At 36.8% G+C, this 18029-nt stretch overlaps 1 protein-coding gene across 4 annotated transcripts in view; it reads left to right on the top strand.

The window, feature by feature from the left end:
- Nucleotides 1–18029, top strand: part of Braf (B-Raf proto-oncogene, serine/threonine kinase) — a 132629-nt gene that overhangs the window by 78089 nt on the left and 36511 nt on the right. For 2 of the 4 annotated variants that reach the window (XM_059257619.1, XM_059257620.1), the window contains exons 8-12: nt 5255–5414; nt 10997–11032; nt 11355–11391; nt 15649–15785; nt 17239–17356. In XM_059257619.1, coding sequence (XP_059113602.1) covers nt 5255–5414; nt 10997–11032; nt 11355–11391; nt 15649–15785; nt 17239–17356 — 488 coding nt within the window. The remainder of the gene's footprint in view (nt 1–5254; nt 5415–10996; nt 11033–11354; nt 11392–15648; nt 15786–17238; nt 17357–18029) is intronic. The other 2 variants (XM_059257621.1, XM_059257622.1) reach the window with 1 other exon arrangement.

The following is an 18029-nucleotide window of genomic DNA, read 5'->3' as shown; positions in this document are numbered from 1 at the left end:
CCCAGGCATGTTTCCATGCACACCTGTGAGGCTAGCAGCAAAGAGGTAGAAACAGGAGCATTGCTGGGACTAGCTGTCTTGCAGTCTAGTTGAAAGGGTTCAAGTTCTAGGTCAAGGAGAGACCCTTCTGTAAATAAGGCGGAAAGTAATAGAGAAGGCTACCTGATGACCTTCTTTGGGTTCTGGCATGCATATACCTCTCCCTGCACCCCCCCCCCCATACACACACACACACACACACACACACACACACACACACACACACACACAGAGAGAGAGAGAGAGAGAATTGGGGATGTGTGTGAGATGAGATAGCTCCTCAATAGGTAAAGTGCTTGCCATAAAAGCATGACTATGTAAATTTGACAAAGGCCAAATGTGGTGGTAATCCCAGCATTCCTAGAGCAGGATGGGAGATAGAAGCAAGAATGTCAGCAGAAGTCTATACAGCACAGCAGTAACAAGAGACCTTGCCTCAAAAATAGGAAGAGAACTGGTTCCAAAGACATTCTTACCTCCACGTGTGCTCCATGGGATGTGCACACCTGCAAACACACACACAATAAGTTTTAAAAATAAAACAGTTTTATTTTAAATAGTGAATATATTTTTATATCACTAGGAAATGCAACCACTATGTAGTTTCGTCAGATTGTTAACAGTTATCTCTGTTGGCTCTGTTATTAGTTGTATGTTTTTATAAATGATAGAATCAAAATGTTGTGATTTTAATTAATCCTTTGGCTAGGGCAATTTCTTCTGACAGAGTCTATAGACCTGTGATGCTTTTCTAATGGTAGGTCCCAGTTCTGTGAGCAGAGTTGTAGAACATAATGAAATGAGCTTGGCCTCTCTGAAGGGTCATAATGGTAACAATACAGTTTGTCTTCCAGTACAGGAATGCTGTTTTAAAACTGAGAAAACATTTGCCTCTGCCACATGTATTTTTTTCTTGACTAGAGTGAAATGGATTCTGGTCTTGAAAAATGTGCAAATTTCTCTACAAGTTAATCTCCTAATGCTTTTATGTCAGTGTGTAAAATTACCTTTGTAAAGATAGAAGCCAGTTGTATTTAGTCAGGGTTCTCTAGGGGAACAGAACTTATAAAATGAACTTAGAGTGTGTGTGTATGTGTGTGTCTACTTACCTATATCTAGATATAAATATGTTTATAGATTTTGTATACTTTTATATGAATTTATTAGAATGGCTTATAGGCTGTGGTCCAGCTAGTCCAACAGTGACTGTCCACTAATGGAAGGTCCAACAGTCAGTGGTTGTTCAGTCTGGATTTCTCAGCTGGTCTTCACTGTGTGCCCGAGTCCTGAAGTAGTCACTAATGCCCGTGAAGAAATGTACTTGCTAATGATAGCAGGAGCAGGCAGGCAAAGAGCAAGCAGCAGACTTCCTTCTTCTGTGTCCTTGTATATAGGCTGCCAGCAGATGGTGTGGCCCAGATTCTAGGTAGATCTAGCTACATCAAAAGATCTGGATTAAAGGTGATCTTCCTACCTCAAAGATCCAGATTAGAAGTGGATCTTCCCACTTCAAAGGGTGTAATTAAGAAAACAATCCCACATAGGTGTGTCCAGATGCTTGTATTTTAGTTAATTCCAGATGTAGTCAAGTTGACAGTCAAGAATAGCCATCATGTCAATTATGTTCTGTATTACAATATTGCATTTGTTACTAGTCCTGACAACAATTATAATGGTCCCGAAACAAGTATGGGTATAACAAGAAATTTTGAAAAATTAATATATTGCCTAGTGTAGAATACAAAGTAAGAGATAATTACTTCCTTTTTTGTATATCAGTGAACAGAAACAGTCACTTTGTTTGCTTCAAAAAATTTTAAATAGTTTAGCCTAAAACTGAAATCTTAAACTATTAGTAATTTGCTAGGGATGTCTTTTTGTATGCTGTGAATGTGTTGTTCTGATTGGTTGATAAATAAAACACTGATTGGCCTGTAGCCAGGCAGGAAGTATAGTATAGGCGGGATAAGCAGACAGGAGAATGTTGGGAAGAGGAAGGCTGAGTCAGGAGTCTCCAGCCAGACACAGAGGAAGCAAGATGTCAAGGCAAAACTGAGAAAAGGTACTAAGCCACATGGCTAAACATAAATAAGAATTATGGGTTAATTTAGGTGTAAGAGCTAGTCAGTAATAAGATTGAGCTAATGGCCATAAGTTCGTAAATAATATAAGCTTCTATGTGTTTACTTGGGTCCCAGTGGCCGTGGGACTGGCGGGTAAGAGAGCTTTGACCTGATCACCGGCAGGCCGGGACACGAGAAATCTTCTAGCTACAGTAACTTTCTAAAGAGTATTAGAATTAAAATGCTGTTTATTTTTAATTTTAAAAAGGATTGTGGAAGGATCAGTAAAAAGATATGCCACTGGGAGAAAGTCATCTAGAGGCTGGCCAAGTCCTCCATAGATGTTATCAATTACCTTGCTCCAAGGAAGATGCCAAAGCATGCAATTTTCTGAAAACGATGAGAGTTGGGAATATAATAGCTTAAATTAAACAAAATCAAAACAGACTAAATGAGAACATACCTGTTACCTAAACCAGACTTGTGGTGGGTGGGCCCACACTCTTTTTGGGAAGATATTCATGAGAAGCCAAATTATTATTAGATTTTCTTTTGTTAAGCATTGAATTAAGACTTTGTGTACATATTTGAATACATTGGAGTATGGTAATAAAATATTTTCCATAATTATCATATACTTGCCTTTTAGGCTAGACAAGTTAACTTTGAACCAAGGCACACCTTCACCCTCCAGATGGTATTAATATATCACATTGATTTTATGTAACAAGCCTCATCTTTTACCAGATTAAATGCAGGGTTTTGTTTCTCCTTGTTTCTGGATCACTGTCCAGAGTTCTGGCTTGTTATTCAGTTCATATTTCTGTCATAGTCTTAACTCAGTAAATTTCAGGAAAGATTTATTGCCTGGCTACCTGTTCTAGGTCACATTTTATATTGATTATACTATTCTATGGAGTTCTGGTTAATTCAGGGTTTTCTGGTTTTTAGTCCTGAGTTAAAGGGTTCTATTATTCTAAGACTACAAGTAGCTTATCAGTTTGTACTTCATAATACTTTATTAACTAGTAGCATTTAACTGTTCAAAAATTCCTTAGCAAAGGCCATGTTTAGCTTTATAAAGCAAGAATAAGGACAGCTTTTGACACAAACTGAGAGTTTCTTGATAGCCAGAAAACATAAAGGATACAGATGAAACATGGTAACTTTCCCAAAATCCAATTCCATTCATCGTAATTGGGTTTATGCTCATTCTTTTAGTGAATAATGTTTTTGCTGTTCATTTCTAAACACTCATGTAGTTAATATGAATCTCTTAAAGTGTTTTCCTTTATCCTTATGACCATGTGCTCCAGATTCTGATGACATGCTTTATTCAGAAGCTTTTTTTCCCCACTCTTAACCTTTACTCCTCAAATTTTCATTCTATCCTTTCCTATTACTTTTTTTTTTAAAGATTTATATATTTATTATGTATACAGTTTTCTGTCTGCATGTATGCCTCCACGCCAGAAGAGGGCATCGGATCTCATTATAGATGGTTGTGAGCAGTTATGTGGTTGCTGGGAATTGAACTCATGACCTCTGGACGAACAGCCTGTGCTTGTAACCTCTGAGCCATCCCTCCAGCCCTACTTTTTTCTTAAAATTTTTATTATATTTATTTAGTATGTGTGGGTGCACATGCACACGCTCTGAGGCACGTGTGTGGAAGTCAGAAGACAGCTTTGGAGAATTGGATCTCCTTCCACTGTATAGGTCCCAGGGATCAAACCCACATCATTAGGCTTAGGAGCGAGCGCCTTTTTATCCACTGAGTGATCTCACTGGCCTCTCCTTTTATATTTTCTTACCATTCTTTTCTAATTCCCCTTATTTACTGTCTTTTTGTTATCTCAACATTGTTTTTGTAGTCTAATAACAATTAAATAAAGCCGGTTAGTTTTTATAATATGGGGTAAAATGATGACCCGGTTGAATTTAGTCAGAGCCTCACTGTATCCTCTCCCAAGTAGTAATCACTTCCCTACTCCTGAGGATCTTTTCTGAGGGGTCTAGAGTCTTTATAAGTATATATACTCTAGTTTCAAATTTTTAGTGTGCTTCATGCCAGGCTTTTTTAGGCCAACCATCATAGATTCTATTATCTATGGAAAAAAAAATAGGTCACTCTGTGGCCTATTAGAGTATTTTAATCAAAATAATTTTAGGATGGGAAGGCTGCTCAGAAGCCGAAGTGCTTGCCATGCAAGCTTGAGGACTTGAGTTTGGGCCCCACTGCCCACTTAGAGAGCTGGGCTGCACTGTCTGAACCCATGACCCCAGTGCTCGGAAGACAGAGACAAGAAGATTTTTGGAGTTTGCTGGCCAGCCAGTCGAACCAGTTGTAAATTCTGGGTTCAATGAAAAGACCTTGCCTCAAAAAATTAGGTGGAAAAGAAGACACCTGACACCAGTCTCTGGCTTCCCTGTGCACCTCCAAACTACACATCCCAAATTTATTTTAATATTTGCTTCAGTGTTTAATATTATATGATCTTTTTTGTCTCTGGTGTTAATGATGAGACAAGAAAAACATTTTGAATATGAAAGGTAATTGGCACCATACCATATTATCTTCCGAAATTTTGAAAATGATCTTTTGATATTGAAGAAATTTTAATTAAAACATGGGGGCATTAAGCAGCAGTTATGTCTTTGGGGTCCTGAAATATATAGGTATATTCTCAAAACTATTTGTAACTTCCTAAGTACTTCCTTAAATTTTTCACTTGAGTAACTTCAGATTATGAGAAGTAGTATATAAGAAACATAGTGTATTTTATTCAGCTAGTCTCTACCTGGAGCATTTTATTTCTATATATGATTTTAAAGGACAAGAGCTGCTTCTGCTGATTAACCACAGGTAATTTGTAGCTGTCCATAGATTCCGCTGGAGTTTTCTGGATCAGAATCATTGTTTTTCTATCATTGATAGGCCCTGGAAGGTCTGCTTTTGAGCAGAGCTTCCGCAGTATTAGTTGTAGTTACGTTTTTTTTAAACTAATGCTTGTTTTGAAGCCATTACTATTGGAATTTTGGTTCTTTAGAGATTATCGTATTAAATACAAAAATCTTGTAACTTTCATTTTAAGTATTATTATCTATACAATTGCTCCAAATCTTATTTTCCGGTGACTTGATTTTTCCAGGCCCCAAATCCTCACCAGTCCATCTCCTTCAAAATCCATTCCAATCCCACAGCCCTTCCGCCCAGCAGATGAAGACCATCGGAATCAGTTTGGGCAGCGAGACCGGTCCTCCTCAGCTCCCAACGTGCATATAAACACAATCGAACCTGTCAATATTGATGTAAGTACTAGCACTGCTAGAACTAAACAACTCAGGTGTGCTTTTTGTTTTCCTATTATATTTTTAATACAGATTGGAAGTAAATGCCACCTTTCATTTGTCATTTAAATGCTAGGTTTATATGAATTACAGATCCAGAAACCCTATCATCTTCTAGGGACGATATTAACAAGTTACAGTTATTCTCATTTTTCTCTGACACTCTCTGAAAAAATTTTAAGTTAAAATGATTTGAATATAATTAATAGAAGCCCTTCAGTGAATTTATGAAGTCCTCTCTAAGATTTTTGTGCAATTATTACTGTGTTATAAAAATGACATTAAGAATTTTTATTTTTCTGTCATGAGTTTGGCATTATAACCAACAAAAGCAATTCTTCATTCATATTTTAAATCATATAGTTAAAACTATAACTTAAATTTTATTAACTGAAATACTTTATTATAAATTTTAATTTAATTATCAAGATAAATCACAAGTAAAGGATTCTAAAATCAGACTTTCTTCCTACTTTTTATTATGTTTTTTTCTTCTATATTTTGGGGAGAGTAAGTTCATTTATGTGGCTTTTTCCTAGTGCCATTTTTAACTAAGGCCATCCTGTCTCTATGTAAACCTAAATACACAGGAAGTGAGAAGTAGGAGAGGGAGATAGGGAATAGGAGCTTGAGAAATAAGGAGTCTAAGTGTATTTGTAGGTTAGGCGTGTTCTTGGTGTGTTCAATAATCTTCATATGTATTTGGGAAAAAAAATTTTTTTTTTTACGGCTTTTCTTTTTTTCTGATTGTGATTGTCCTCCTGGTTTCTTGGCCTTGGCTGTTTGAAGAATCACTTTATGTCTTATTCTTTCATCCTTTTCGTAACTGCCGTAACAAAACACGTTTTCCTCTTTATGTATGTCTCACACTGTTCTGACGTATTAATACCATTTGACTGCATCATCCTTCATTTGAACAATTCACTGCATTTGTTCCTACCATTAGTTTTTCTTCATCCATTTCCATCCTGGTGGGATGGTTTTTAATGACACTTTTATCATCCGTTCCCTTGTTTAAAAGCTTTCAGTAACTTAAAATTTTTATTTAAGCTCAGTCACTTATTATCTGAGAAAAAAAGACTTACCTTTGACTCTGGGCTCAGCAATTAGGGATTTAGGATGAATTAACACACCATCTTTGTCCTCTATGATGTCACAGTTTAGTGCATGAATCAGACATGCAATAATCACAAAAATATATAATGTTAGTTCACAGAAAGGGTGTGATGAGCTCTACCTCATTAGATGTAAGAATATTTAGCTGCGAAGGGACGACCTTGAAGCTATACTATAGAAGGTAAATGCTAGGGATTTATTAAGGTCACTATATAGGGAATTATTTTTTTAAAGGTATTTGTTAAGGAAATAGTATATACAAGGTTGTAGAGTTGCCTTTACATGGAAGGAATTAATAGTTGTTATCATAGGAGTCCAGGGTTCAGGAAAGGGCTGACAAATGGTGGAAGGAGACAGTAGGAAATGTCAACACTGACTGATTTCGTACGTGACTCCAAAATAGTGGTAGGAGTTCTGAAACACATTGGGAGGGGGACTACAACTCATTCTGTAGCCCAGAGTGGTCTTGAACTTGCTTCCTACCTCATGTCTTGAGTATTAGGTTTGGGAGTAGAGACTGGTGGTAGGGTTCTTAGAAGTCATGGAAATGGCTGAGTACTTACTATGTGTCAAGTACTGTGCCAAGTGTTTTAAATAAGCTTTCCTGGTCAAGGCTCATGAGAAATATATTATCTTTATCTCATTTTGAAGGATATTCAGTTTATAAGAGTCTAAGAAATCAACTCATGATCACATAGCTAATAAATGACTGAAATGGACTTAGGTCGTTTAAACCTGACTTTCTGTTCTTATACTTATCCACTATATATCAGTAAAGAAGAGAGGCAGAAGACAACAGTTGACTTTCTAGCATATAGATACTTGGCTATAAACCAGGACAGGGTTTATAGAAACCTATAGAAAAATTAGTTTTGTATTTTACCCAGAGTGACTTTAGGATATCTGTGGGAATATTATGACCTCAAATGGAGATAGAACTTGACAGTGTGTCTGTGTTAATCAGAGCCATAAGTATAAATTACATTACTCAAAGAGTATATAAAATTGGGAAGAGTAGAAAATACAAACCTGAAGATTTAAAAAAAAAAAAAAGAAAACATAGCCTGGTGAATCTTAACATTGTAGCAGAGACCATTTCTCAGTTACCTTTGTGAGTTCTTTGCAAGTATACTACAGAGACCAAGCAAATGCACTTCAAAAATGCTGATGGAAGCAGTTAAGAGCACTGGCTGCTTCTCCAGGGGTCCTGAGTTCAACTCCCAGCAACCACATGGTGGCTCACAACCATCTCTAGTGGGATCTGATACCCTCTTTCTGGCATAAAGGTGTACACCCATACATAAAATAAATAAATCTTAAAAAAAAAAACCCTACTGATAGAGAGGATGCCTCTTACCATTAAGATTCAAGTAAGATAAGGACTAAAATGAGTTTTGTTTTTAACAGTTAAATACCATGGGTGTAGGGGACTGACAAGATGTTTCAGCTCATAAAAGTACCTGCTACATACAAACCGGGTGGTGATGGCACATGCCTTTCATCCCAGCACTCAGATGGATTTCTGTGAGTTAGAGGCCAACCTGGTCTACAGAGCTAGTTCCAGGACAGCCTTGCACAAAGAAATCCTGTCTTAAAAGGAAAAAAAAAAAAGACCTTTTACAAAAGCCTTGACAACAGATACCGAGAACCCACAGTAGAGGGAGAGAACTAACTCCAGAAAGTTGGCTTCTGACTTCCACACAAACTCTGGCATACACACACACACACACACACACACACACACACACACACACACACTCAACACAAATTTTAAAAATTAATTGGTGCTGTGGCACACAGCTCAATGATAGAGCATTTGCCTAACATGTATGCCTTGGACTCAGTCCCCCAGCACCATTAATTTTTAAGTCTTTGGGCCCAGGTGTCATGGTGCTCACCTTAATCCCAGTACTCGGGAGGCAGAACAGGCAAATTTTGTGAGTTCATGGCCAGCCTGGTCTACAGTAGCAAGATCTAGGCCAGTGAGAGATCATATCTCAAACAAATCAGCAACTAAATAGAAATTTTCGAGTTGTTTTGATTTCAAAGGCAAATAGAACAGAAGGCAGCAGGAGAGGAAATGACTGTCAGTTTTGAGAAACTTGGCAGTATAGGAATGACAAAAGAACTTGAGTAACAGTTGTTTTTAAAGTAAGATTCCAGCATAGCTTACAACTGGAGAGAAAGAAGCTAGTGAAAAAAAGGTTGAGGTAGTCAGTAGAGAATATTTGATAAAATTCGTGGAACTTGAAAATGATGTCTTGCAGGAGCTATGATAAGTTAAAGGTAGATGTATCTCTTTACACACTGCATGAAATGGGATAAATTTCTTAACCCTGGGGCTGGTATTAATTCGAATTTTTTTTTTCTTGTTTTGCTTCATTTTGTTTGAGATATATTCTTGGCTAGCCTGGAACTTCTGTGTAAATTAGTCTGGTCTCAAAATCAGAGTTCAGTCTACCTCTGCCTCCTGAGTGCCAGAATTAAAGGCATGCACCACCATGTTCAGCACTTGAAATGTTGGGGTTTGGGGCGGGGGGAGCGGTTTGTGGTACATGTCTTAGTTAGAGACACATGACCAAAGCAACTCTTACAAAAGAAGGCATTTGGGGGTTGGGAGAGGCTCACTTACAGTTTCAGAGGTTTAGTTCATTATCATCATTGTGGGGAGCGTGGTAGCATGCAGGCAGGTTCTAGAGCAGTAGTTGAGTTTTACATGTAATCTGTAGGCAGAGAGAAATAGACAGATGACAGACAGACTGGGTCTGGTATTGGCTTTTGAAACCTCAAGGCCATACCTACTCCAGCCTAATCCTTTTAAACAATTATAATCCCTGGTGACTTAAGCATTCAAACCTATGAGCCTGTGGGGACCATTCTTGTTCAAACAACCACGGTATATAAAAAGAATTTAAGTCAGTCGTGCGTTGTGGTACACACTACTTGGCACTGGGAGGTAAAGGCAAGAGAATCAGGAGTTGGAGGCCAGAGCAGCCTGGGCTGTATCATACCCTAGAGAGGAAAGGGAGAGAGATTGATTGATTGACATAGTTGATGCTACTTTGCAGATGTTCACGGATAACAAAGGTACTGCCAGACGTTCTTGGATGGTTTGTTTCTTCTGGGATGCTGAATCAGGAATGTGAGACAAGTAACTAGAAGAAATGAGGAGAACAGTTAAAATAGTAGTTATAGAGTACTAGAATATCCTGGTTAACTTAGATCAAGTAGATTGGTCAACAAGGAGCTTTTAAAAACACACGTGAGATTGAAAAGTATGAGCTTAGGTGGGGAATGGTGGTCGTTCCTAAGAGTGGAGAAAGCCAACTTTGGCCATAGCTATAGGGAGTTTCAGGGCTAGTGTAGGTAAACAGGAAAGAGTAATAACCTTTCACCGGTGGGTCCTTCTGTCTAGAAAGCCCTTTGCTTTTCTACATGCCAGTCTATTCCTCACCACCCCAACTCAGATTTCTTTGGCTCCTTCACCAAAGCCAAATTCCTAGTGTCATTTCTTTTGCCAGTTCTCATGGATGTGGAGACTATCAAATCATCTTAGTCTCAGTATGTCTTTATATACAAGTCTTTGGTTTGGATATCACTAAAAGCCTTGTCAACACGACCATGTAATTGGTAGTAAATTAGCAGCCAACTGGTCTACCTCTCCTTGCTTCTTAAGCTGTTTATTTTCCATGTGTCTACATCTCACAGTGTGTTTGTAAGCTCTCAAAACCACTGAAAAGTAGTCAAACCACCAAGATTTTTATATAATAGTAGCCAGACGATCCCAACAACTAGGTCATTGTTTGAAATTGTGAGTATTTATTGATTATTTTGTAGACAGTGTTGAAGGTTTTATATAGTACATTGAACATGATAGAAATAGACCAGTAAAGAATTTACTCTTCATTTTACTCAGTAAGCCTATTTGCAAGTGGTGCCTATTTGCAACTGACCTTTTTAGAGACATTTGGGGCCATTCAGTCTCTCACACTTAAGTTAAACTTGAGTAAACTAATCCAAGTTCTTAGGATTAGAATCCAAATTTCATTACTTATGGAATTTCCCCTGCTACCAACATTGTTGTAAGAGCTGTATTTTAAATAATAGAGACCAATTTAAACAAAATCCTTATTTGAGCTGTTTTAACTCTCCCCTCCTTTTTAATGTTGTACATACACATTTTTCTGATAGTATTGAGTGTACTTTTTATTTTTTATTTTTTTATTATATGTAAACATGTTTCATGTTTTAAGTTTCATAATTGTTTTTGGTAACTGCGTACTACTCATTAAATTGATACACCATAACCATAATATGTCAAAATGCCTATCATAGGAAAATAATTATTTCTGATTTATGGTGTGTTGGATAATGCTGCACTAAACATCTTTGTGCATATCATTTTTTCTTCTGAATTATTTCCTTAGGAAAAATTCCCAGAAGTGGAATTACAGGATCAAAGGGTATGAACATTTTTATGGCTCTTAATATGTGCCAGTAGAATTTTCTTTAAGGATTGATGAAGCCACTGAGTGGCCTGAAAGGGATTTCAGCATTTGATCGGGACTAATAATCCTTTCACGTAGGGCTAGGTTGGCAAGTGCTTCAGGCTTGAGTATTTATCATGTACACTAGCTAACTTCATAGCCTTTGTTTGATGAGATAATTATAAGACAGGTAGTGTTTTGAATTAACCCTTCTGCTTATGCATAGTGGAAAATTCATTTGTTGTTATTACTTTTTACTGTGTGCTTTGAATAAATATATTTTACTATTTGTTTGTAGGATTTGATTAGAGACCAGGGGTTTCGTAGTGATGGAGGTAAGTAATGATTTTAGTTTTTTTTTGTGTGTGTTTTTTTTAAAAAGGCAAAAATGCAATTGCTTTGCTGCTTGTCTCCTTTATAGTTGCTTTTTTTCATGAAACAGACACAGAGAAAAATGTGTAGAGAAAACCAAATCAGTTTTTGTTTTGTTTTTTATAGTAGTTATCATTTACTGTTAGCAGAATTTAAAATTAGCCATAACACGTAGAGAAAATGAGAAGACATAAAAGAAAGTCTTAAATGTACCATTCATTATTTTAAAATACACTACCAAGGAGAGATCCTTAATTATTTTATCCACTTTTTAATTTCTCCTGCCTTCAAATCTGGAGTCCTAAATTTCTTTTGGCCTCCACCAAATACTTAGAGGCGCTTAGAATCAGATTAAATCATTCTAAATCACTTTTTGGGGTTGCCTGCCACATCTCCTCAGTTTGTCAGACTTCATCAAGCATTTCTCATCAACTTTCTAGATCTATTTGAAATGTACATTTATTTCATGGAATGACCCATAATGGAAAAATTCAGTTATTCTCTTATTGGTATAGTAAATAAAATATACACATGAGAAATTACATTAAGATTTCTTATAGAATTTCCATCTAGCCTCCCCTCCAGCAAAGATAATATTATTTAAGAAACTGTTTTTTGAGCCAAGTGTGATAGCATATGCCTATGATCCTAGCTGAGGCAGGAGGAACATGAGTTTGAGGCTAGCCTAAGTCTACATAGCAAGACTCTCAAAAAAACCCAAGAAAACTCTATAATAATGTGCCCCATATATTTTCTAAGAGATGGCGTTTGAGACTATCTTGAAGTTTTCTTGCAAGAGGTCTTCTATATTAACCTTCTCAGCTGCCTTCTGTCTTACAAGGAAGACCATATTAGCTGCACACCATGCTGGGTTCTTCACTGTGACCTTCTGTATCTTCAAAATAGGTCCAAACCCAGACTCAGTATTTTATGCTAAGTGAAGGCTGTATAAGCCATATATTGTTATGGTTCTGGACTTCTGTGAGGGTATCAAATAGCAAGCATGAATATGTACTTAGTATGAACTGTATCACATAGTTATTCAAGAGTTTTTGTTGTTTGTTTTTCCATGAGCCTGCCAATTAATGTTGCTGCCAGTTTGACTTTCATGTCTTAATAGCTGTGGCTGCTGATAATTTTACCCAATACATCCAGCATTTAAATGTTCCATCATGTTAGCATCACAGTTAACTTAGTATTAAACAGCCTGCTTAATACCTAAAATCAAGTGGCATTTCTTATTTTTGTTATAAGTCACTTTTAAAAAATTCATTGGGGTTTTTATGAAAATATAAGCAGATTTTTAAAAACCGTCCAGAATTATTTTGTAAAGCAGGCTTCAGTTCATCTAATTTATTCCCCATGACTTCTTTCATTTCTTCTGTGTGTCTGTCTTCCTGTGTTTGCCTGCCCCTCTCTTTCTCTTCTAACAGCCCCCTTGAACCAGCTGATGCGCTGTCTTCGGAAATACCAATCCCGGACTCCCAGCCCCCTCCTACATTCTGTCCCCAGTGAAATAGTGTTTGATTTTGAGCCTGGCCCAGTGTTCAGAGGTAGTTGGGCTCTTCTTTCTTGTTTTTACCCAAGCAAACTAAATATAAACTACAGATTCTGTTTGTGCCTCACCCTCACAGCGTGTGTTTGTAAGTGTGAGAGTTTTAAGTACTAAATTTCTGCTTGGCCTGGCTGGAATGCTCTGAATGTGCTTTTCACACATCCTCACTACTGCAAGCTTTCTGTATGCTGTCCATTATAAAGTTTTAAAAGCAAGAAAATTCTGAGTTGGGATTTCCATCTTGTTTATTGTTGTCTTATTTCTGTTTGGTCTTGATAACTTCTTAAATTCTGGGGGACATGGGCAGGATTCCTTTTACTTTAGTTCATTAGATGATGACTTTGATTAAGGTTTTTATGCTGGGCACATTGGCTCATATCTATAACCTTAGCACTGGAGAAGCAGAGGCAGGAGGAGAGTCACTGAAGGTTTGAGGCCAAAGAGATTTTTATGAGACTTTGGACAGTTTTTTGAGATTTTGTCATAGAAGTAATTTTTTGTTCTTTATTTTTCCCTTATATGCAATATATGTATATTGATTAATCCATAAACATGGATTCAGAAAAATTGAATCTATATATGTTAAAACGCCCTCATGTGAGGGAAGTTAGTAATATAATTGTAGTCTCCTATTTTGCCTGTCATATTTATTTATTGTTAAATTAACTTTTAAATTTTAAGATAAAATTTGGGTATCTTATTTTAAATATTTTTTACAATTATATTTACTGTCTTGATATCCTTAGTGACCTATAATTAATATAATTATGATGTTTTAGAATTTTCCATCAGCTTAGCTGTTCCACAGTGTAGTGAAAGTCATTCAGTACTCAGTGATGTAGTTAAACTAAGTAATACAATAAATTAGAATTGTGCATGAGGCAAATTGTTAGTGCTGTATAATGTTGGAAGTTATCAGTGGTTTGTATAAAATGTATTGTGCTATAGGTAAAAGAAATTCCAAATACCATTTTCTTTTAGAAAATTGCATATGCAAGCATAGAACTTTCATATGGTGCTATAATATTATATAATGACTATAAAATGTCTGTCCAGATTTAGCATTTAAATACTGTCATTGGCATCCTTGCTGTTTGAAAGAACATGACTCTTTTTTTACCCTTGAGAGTAGTATATTTTATAATTTCTTGGAGATTTTTGCTGCTGTGTATGGAAGTTCTACCTGGAAATCTCAGGCCTGTTCACCATACATTTACTTTGTGGAGTCATTGCTCTAAACTCCTCTGTCCCATGTACCATATGTGCTTCTGCTGACTGAGCCTACTTACACAGCTCACTTGCCTTATAAAATATTGCTGTATATTTGAAATACAACTGGGATTCCATAGCACTTATTTGCTCATTTTAATAATATTAAGTTTTTCAGAAAGTCTTGAAAGCCTATTTAGCAGGGCTGGAGAGATGATGGGTCAGCAGTTAAGAACACTAGCTGCTCTTCCAGGGGACCAGGGTTCAGTTCCCAGCACCCACAATGGCAGCTCACCACTGTCTTTAGCTCCAGCTCCAGGAGTTCCAACACCTTCACGTAGATACACATGCAGGTAAAACACCGTTTCCCATAAAATAAACATAAATAAATAATAAAAGAAAAAGAAAGAAAACCAGGTCCTGGAGAGATGGTTCAGAGGTTAAGGGCACTGGCTGTTCTTCCAGAGGACTCAGGTTCAATTTCCAGCACCCACATAGCAGCTCCCAACCAAAAGGGATCTAATGCTGTCTTTTGTCCTCCACAAGCACCAAGCAGACAAATGGTACACAGACAGTCAAAGCACCTATAAACAAACAAAACAAAATAAAACAAACCAAAAAAACCCAATAAAATACTAATTAAAAAAGAAAGAAAGCCTACTTAGCTTTGCTTATATTACTTTGCAATAAAGGTAACAATCTATATTTAATAGAAAAAATTCCAGGGACCACTGATACTGCCCACCATCTCTTAAACAATAGAGCTACAGTTTGAGATCATATATAAATTTAGGGCTAATATGAAAGAAATATTTTAACAGTAAGGCCATTAAAATGTTTCAGTTTTGATGTTTACATGTTTTTTTTAAATATTGAGGCTATTGAAATAATACAAAATAGTTTGTTTTTTAGAGTTCTGCAGTGATTCTGTTATTGGGGTTTTGGTTTTATTTTGTTAGTTTTTTCTTTGTTTTTTGAGATAGGGTCTATGTATTATGTGGCTCTGGCTGTCCTGGAACTTGCTCTGTAGACCAGGCTGACCTTTATCTCACAGAGATCCACCTCCCCTCTCTGCCTCCCAAGTGCTAGGATTAAAGGTGTGTGGTACAATGCCTGTGCATTGTTTGTGATATTTTAATTTTTTATCAAAGGAAGAGGAACTTGGTAGTAAATTTTAGAAAGTGTGCCTTGGTGTAAAGATTGTGTTTTTCTAGACTTGTTTATTAGTATCAATCTTAACAGTCATTAAATTGGCCAGAAAACCAAAAGAAATTCAGTACTAATCGCAAATAATGCCTCTTTTGGCCTACCCTTTGTAAAAGGCTAATATTTAGACATGCACTGCATTTTAAAGTCTAGATCTCCCCACTTTGTGGCCTTGTTAAGTGAACATGCTTGCTCCTCCTTAATGCTTCCTCCTCCTTAATGAGGATAATTTCCCCTTCCTCTAATTTAGGGTCAACTACAGGTTTGTCCGCCACCCCACCTGCCTCATTACCTGGCTCACTCACTAACGTGAAAGCCTTACAAAAATCTCCTGGACCTCAGCGGGAAAGGAAATCATCATCATCCTCAGAAGACAGAAATCGAATGGTAAGGCTATGTGATATGTTTTTCTTATAATCATAACCAAATATAATTTTTTTCTTTGTTTTTTTTGTTTTGTTTTTTGAGACAGGGTTTCTCTGTGCAGCTTTGCACCTTTCCTAGAACTCACTTTGTAGCCCAGGCTGGCCTCGAACTCACAGAGATCTTCCTGGCTCTGCCTCCTGAGTGCTGGGATTAAAGGTGTGCACCACCACCACCGCCCGGCCTGCCAAATATAATTTTACCATTTAGATATAAGAGGACTGTGTGATACAAAGTTCTTGTCAAATACGTTTGAGTTGATGGTTCTTTTGTGTAAAGTATATTCACACAAAACTGATTTTTTGCTTCCATTTCTAATCAATTTTTTGTTTTGTTTTTTGAGACAGAGTTTCTCTGTGTAGCTTTGTGCCTTTCCTGGAACTCACTCTGTAGTCCAGGCTGGCCTCGAATTCACAGAGATCCGCCTGCCTCTGCCTCCCGAGTGCTGGGATTGAAGGCGTGTGCCACTACTGTCTGGTCTAATCAAATTTTTAAGAGGTCATTTTGAAAGGAAAATTATGTTCTGTTTCTCAAATAAGGAGACTGGGCATAAACAAGTATTCAGAAAGCATGAGTAAGCATATGTGTTCTAAAAGCCGGTTCAGAATTCAGTATCTACCAAATTTATAGTATTCGTCCATATTTAAAAATTAACTTTCTGCTACTTTTTACCTTACCAAAGCAATTGGTATGTTGATTTTTTTTTTCTTTTTTGATGACCAAATCAGTTAAAATATGTAAGGAAATCTAGTACCAACAGTTACCATAACATATTAAGTTAAATTTTTAGGGATTTGAAGCCAAAACTAGCCACAAATATATAGTTGTTATCTAGCCTCTGTAGTCCTCCAAATAGTTAAAAAGCCATTTTATTTTGATTTTAATAATAACTATCTATTTAATAATAACAGTTTCTACACATAATAAATTATTTTTATTTTTAAATTTTTTAATTAGTATTTTACTATTTTCTGTATATGGGTGTTTGACTGAATGTATAAGGACAACATGTACATGCCCAGTGCTGAAGGAAGCCAGAAGAGTGCAATGGATCCCCTAGGACTAGAGTTATGGATGATTGTGAGCTGCCATGTGGGTGCTGGGACTTGAACCCAGGTCCTCTAGAAGAATAGCCACTGTTCCTAATTTGTGAAATATCTTTCCATCCCCAGTTATTTCTGTTTTTAAGTAATTTTCCATTCTAATATTGACTCATCTTAAATTAGTTTTGTATTTTGAGTCATGATTGTAACTATTGCTTCCTCAACATGGTGGCGTTCTATTGTTTTCTTTCTTCTTTTCTTAGAAAGACCTTGCTCTCTTCCTAACTTCCTGTCAGGCAGCAATATATTTAGCATGAAATAAGGTTTTTCTCTTTTGTTTGCCTTGACTTGACTTTTGCACTGTATTTTTTGAGAAAACACTTGGTAGACGAGATTCAAGTGATGATTGGGAGATTCCTGATGGACAGATTACAGTGGGACAAAGAATTGGATCTGGATCATTTGGAACTGTCTACAAGGGAAAGTGGCATGGTATGTATGTAATATGGTTCCATTGGCACAAGTAAGATACATTTAAAAACTTCTGTTTTAAAAATTGAAGCCAAAGCTGGGTGTGGTGGCACAAGCCAGCCTGGTCTACAGAGCTAGTTCTAGGACAGCAGGACTACATAGAGAAACCTGTCTGTGGGGTAGAGGGATGACAGGCAGGCATTATGACACACCTATATCCTAGCACTTAGGATGTAGAAGCATGAGCATTAGGAGTTCAAGGTCATCCTTAGCTATGGAGAAAGTTCAAGACCAACTTGAGTACTACAAGAGACTGTCTCAAAAACAAATACAAAGTCAAAATAATCACTGTTTGCATCATTAAACTGTTCGATCAAATGCAGGAGTCCTCCAAAGGTTTCTAACAAAAATAATGGAACATAAAAACTGGCTTCACAGTAGCCAAGGTTGCTGTCAGTACTTTACAGTAGAGACTTGTAAAGATGAAGGTCATTAAGCTATCTAGTCCAAAAGGAAGTTTGTTTTCCTTTTAGAAGTATTCCTTTGGATAATTTTATGGATATTATAAGTCACAAGTAAGCATAAAAAATGTTCAGCCTCGGAGTTGGGGATTTAACTCAGTTTTAAGGCTCTGGGTTTGGTCCTGGAGAGGGGGGGGACAAAATGACAAAACATGTTCATCCTCACTAGTTTT

This window comes from Peromyscus eremicus, chromosome 3, assembly GCF_949786415.1.
Source record: "Peromyscus eremicus chromosome 3, PerEre_H2_v1, whole genome shotgun sequence".
NCBI classification, from domain to species: Eukaryota; Metazoa; Chordata; class Mammalia; order Rodentia; family Cricetidae; genus Peromyscus; species Peromyscus eremicus.
This window is presented reverse-complemented; position numbering and strand designations above follow the sequence as displayed.